This window comes from Vigna angularis, chromosome 10 (genome assembly GCF_016808095.1).
Source record: "Vigna angularis cultivar LongXiaoDou No.4 chromosome 10, ASM1680809v1, whole genome shotgun sequence".
In the NCBI taxonomy this organism is placed as follows: domain Eukaryota; kingdom Viridiplantae; phylum Streptophyta; class Magnoliopsida; order Fabales; family Fabaceae; genus Vigna; species Vigna angularis.
In genome coordinates, this window is record NC_068979.1 from 17,688,565 (window position 1) to 17,692,537 (window position 3,973).

Here is a 3,973-nt window from a genome sequence, read left to right on the forward strand (position 1 = left end):
ACAAGAACTAGAGTAAAGCACACACTGTGAAAGCTGTTCTCGAAGGGTCAGGGATATACTTGGGACCAAATGCTTCCCTTCTTGTATTTGCCCGCTAATTCATATGGCTGAATGTTTATAGTGGAGTTAAGAAAGTCAAAGAAAATATTCCAATCAACGGTTTTAAAGAAATAAACCAATCAATTGTGCAGCTGAAATTCGTAAAATATTCCTGCCCTTCATAAAATTAAAGGTGGATAGTGTTAATTTAATACTCAAAACATATGACATCTGACACTAACAAGACTCTTTCTTTCAAGAAGTTGTAAAGAATATAGTTGGTTTTCTTTTTTTTAATACATAGAGGAGAAAAGTATAACATAAAAGTAAAGGTGTAATCAACAAACTCAATTCATAGAACAAATATAATTAATTTATTACTTTTAAATCCTCGTCCCAATTTTACTTATTTTTTTTTCTCATGATTTTAACCTATTAAAATAAACCACACATCACCAATATGATATCAACAAAACCTTAACCCATTTTATGATTTTTAAGACTTGATTCTACTTAGTTCAAACAATATCATTTACACTACACCTATAATATATTTATATTAAGGCTTAAATGTTTACTTCGTCCCCATGTTAAGAGGTGAATTTTTGTTTAGTACCCGATTTTAAAAATAAAGACATTGGGTCTCGATGTTATGAAAAAAATATGAATAAGGTCCACAAAGAAAGAACAAGTTCAACAAATCATCAAAGAAAAAGCTGAACAAGAGATAGAAAAAGTTGGACAGCAGAAGAGAGAAGAGAAAAAGTACGGCCACATTAGCATCGACTTAACGTCGTTGCTATCAATTTAACAGACATGGCCTTATTCATACACTTTTCATAACATAGGGACCCAATGTCTTCATTTTTAAAACTGGGTACTAAACAGAAATTCATCTCTTAACATGAGGACAAAGTAAGCATTTAAGCCAAGAAAAAACTAATAGAAACCTGCATCAAAGAATCTCACATCTTAGAGAAAAAAAAATCAAAATATTGCTTATCTTTAATAAATTGAACCTTGTTAAATATGTTTTTAAGTCCTTCAAGTATCACGCGATTTTGAGTTTCGTCCATTTTCCAAAGGTTTGTTCATTTTCATCATGTTCCTTAGGAAACTCAAATTTTTAGTCCTCAAAAAGCAACGGCGTTAAATTTTTTTTGAAGTGGCTAACGGTATACCTCATCACTTTTTTTCTCAAACGTGTCGATCTTTCCTTTCTGCATCTTCAAGTGAGGCTTCTCTCTCTCCCTTATTCATCTCCATCATCTTCCAACTCTCTTCATCGCTAGGCCTCCCCCTCTTCCTCCGTCTCCGACTAGTGGCAAATCTCTCCACACCGACCATACCGGCACCAACATCTCCCACTCCGTCTTCATCGCTGGCGAGTACACTGACCTCCTCTACTCCCACGACACCCACCTCACACGACTATCCGTGCAGGAGGTCATTGCGACCGTCGTCCGCACGAAGCCCTTCCCCGTCGATCATCACAATGGATAAACTGAATCTCCCTCTTCACCACCCCAATACTCATTTTAAACTCATAGAATTGTTCCTTCAACATCATTTCCAATTATGTGTAAAGAAAGCAATCTTGGGCTTCTAGGGCGAATGCGCTCCTGGCCCATGCAAATTCTTGTGTCACCAACAACACCATCATCTCGTACTGGAGTACATTGGAATGAGATGAATTTTCCAACGCCTTCTTTGGTGATACGGTACTGCAATCCCGAAACCCCTGGTATTCGAGAACTTGAATGACCTTAAACCTCATGAATATACCAACTATATATACTCTTTCCTTCATGATGTCCAATATATCCATATGAAGTTGTCAAAATTCCATCTTCACTGTAATCCCCAATGATAGATAAGAAATTCAACCTTAGAGGAAGAGTCTACACTGCTTTATTAGATATTACTAACACTGGTTCTTCAGAATCACCATCAGGAGTCATGGTAATAAATTTTGCCACAATGTAATAGCCCACAGCTCCAAGAGGTATGCAGAATGCTTTGGCAATTTTAGAAGTACTTAATGCTTCAAGAGTGTTTTCATCCAAAGTTGACGAATGTGTTTTATACCACTAAACTCTGCTAGATCCTTCAGGTCCTCCTTGCTATTCTCTTGTAATTCACCCATTCCTTTGGAGGTGCTTGTTTCACAACAGAAGACATTACACACATAAATTTTCCTTCCTGGCTCTCAAAATTAATGGGTATGTACACAAATGCCACACAACTACCAACGTCCTCTTTGGTCAAGGTATACTCAGGTGTGCCTGCTGCACTAACAACAAGCCTCCATAATACATGCTCTCTTGCAACCATTGTTCTCCAAAATTGGAAATTGGACACCATGTCATAACTTTTTAGTTTAAACACACTTTTTTGTATCGCTTTTAGTAGTGCTGTTCTTTGATCAGAACTACAGTTTTGTTTTCTTAAGTTAAGCTAACATTTATTGCAAACATTTATTATCATATTAGTTGTATGCAGTCACTCTATATATAATCATGCTTTTAATTCCTAATATTAAGTCAGTCCAAAATCACAAGCGTTGGTAGAACACAAAGACTAATAACTAATGCCTTTTACTGCATCAAAACGTGATTTAGTTGTTACTTTAGCAAGTAAACATCTATTATATATTGTAGTGATATTATAACTGTAACTAAAATGCAAAGAGATTTCATAAATAATTTATTCTAAATATTATTATTCATGGTTGGCTACACAAATACTGCATTGACTCATGATTACTTCGAAATTAATCATCCATATATTCTATGATGAAAATACCAAATATAGGCTAACTGTCATAAACGAAAAGCCAAGTTAATTTTGTCTCGCATGAGGTTAAAGCTATTATTAAACCTTTTAAGATTTTCTCAAACGAAATGAATTTCAAGTTGATGTTGTTAGAATAAACAAAAACAGAAAAACAGATTCAGTGTATTTCAACTACTATAAAAGCAGAAAAATCAGAATATACAGTTTACTTACTCAGTACCTTGTGTGTGCATTCTCTGTTTTTTCTCTCTACTCTGATCATCATCTTCTTCATTTCTGAGTTGCGTTTGTAGAGAGCAAACCCTAGCAGAGCTTCATTCTCTCGGCTCCCTCTCTCTCTAGAAAACTCTGAATCTTGCTTTCTCTCTCTTGCTACGTAGGATTAGTCACTTAATCCTGATCTGAAAGTATCCTTTCTCACTTTTACCCCTTTCACTTTATGTTTTCTCATTTTTGCCCTTCTCACTAATAGATGTGACGCCCGAAAGTAGCCAAATTTTTCAAGTATTCCAAACTTGAGAGAGAGTACAGTAACATACGAAGGCTGGTTACAGTATTCCAAAAGTTTACCTTTAGTAGAGAAGACTACGAGAGCCATATCAGCATCACAAAGCACAAAGATCTCGCGGGCTTTCATGATCAAACCAGACCTTCTCTTTAAGAAGATGACTTGCCTATTGATCTTGTTTTCGATCCTTTTCAACTCCATTTTTCCCCTTCACATTGAGAATTGTTGAAGCTTCTCCACGATTGCCTCACGGTTAACCCCCGACAAGTATCAAGTAATAATAAATAGTAAGACCAAGTATTGTTTCCCAAAGGACTCACGGACTAAACAGTTATGTGATTTGTTGATTAAATAAGACTTGTAAAACAAATTCTTGTAGCTTGAATGCAAATGCCGAAAAGTAAATATGAATGCATGTATTAATCAATTGGATCAAAAGAAGAAAAACGTGATTGAAATATATGATGATGATGTTGTTGGGGGGTTTCAATTCATCCTATCCACTCTCATGTACTCAAGAATTCATCTTCTTCATTAATGTTAATGTCACTTTCTAATTTACCTTAAACCCAATGTCACTTTCTAATTTACATTGATTCCCCAACAACAATGAAGGTTTAGTTCACCATA

General features: G+C 35.4%; 1 protein-coding gene across 1 annotated transcript; it reads right to left on the bottom strand.

Moving 5' to 3' along the window:
• Window positions 1-1,583: 1,583 nt before the first annotated feature.
• Window positions 1,584-3,544, bottom strand: LOC108334885 (agamous-like MADS-box protein AGL13). The gene is made up of 2 exons (XM_052870013.1): window positions 3,406-3,544; window positions 1,584-1,780 (listed from the first exon to the last, which is right to left on the bottom strand). Exons 1-2 carry the CDS (start codon window positions 3,542-3,544, stop codon window positions 1,584-1,586), a joined length of 336 nt encoding a protein of 111 aa, XP_052725973.1.
• Window positions 3,545-3,973: the final 429 nt, after the last annotated feature.

Bases quoted from the DNA above. Each gene is read 5' to 3' on its own strand.
- LOC108334885 (XM_052870013.1), bottom strand. From the start codon at position 3,544: ATGGAGTTGAAAAGGATCGAAAACAAGATCAATAGGCAAGTCATCTTC. The intron at 1,781-3,405 runs GTAAACTTTTGG...CTCGAATACCAG, and splicing joins CGTAGTCTTCTCTACTAAAG to GGGTTTCGGGATTGCAGTAC.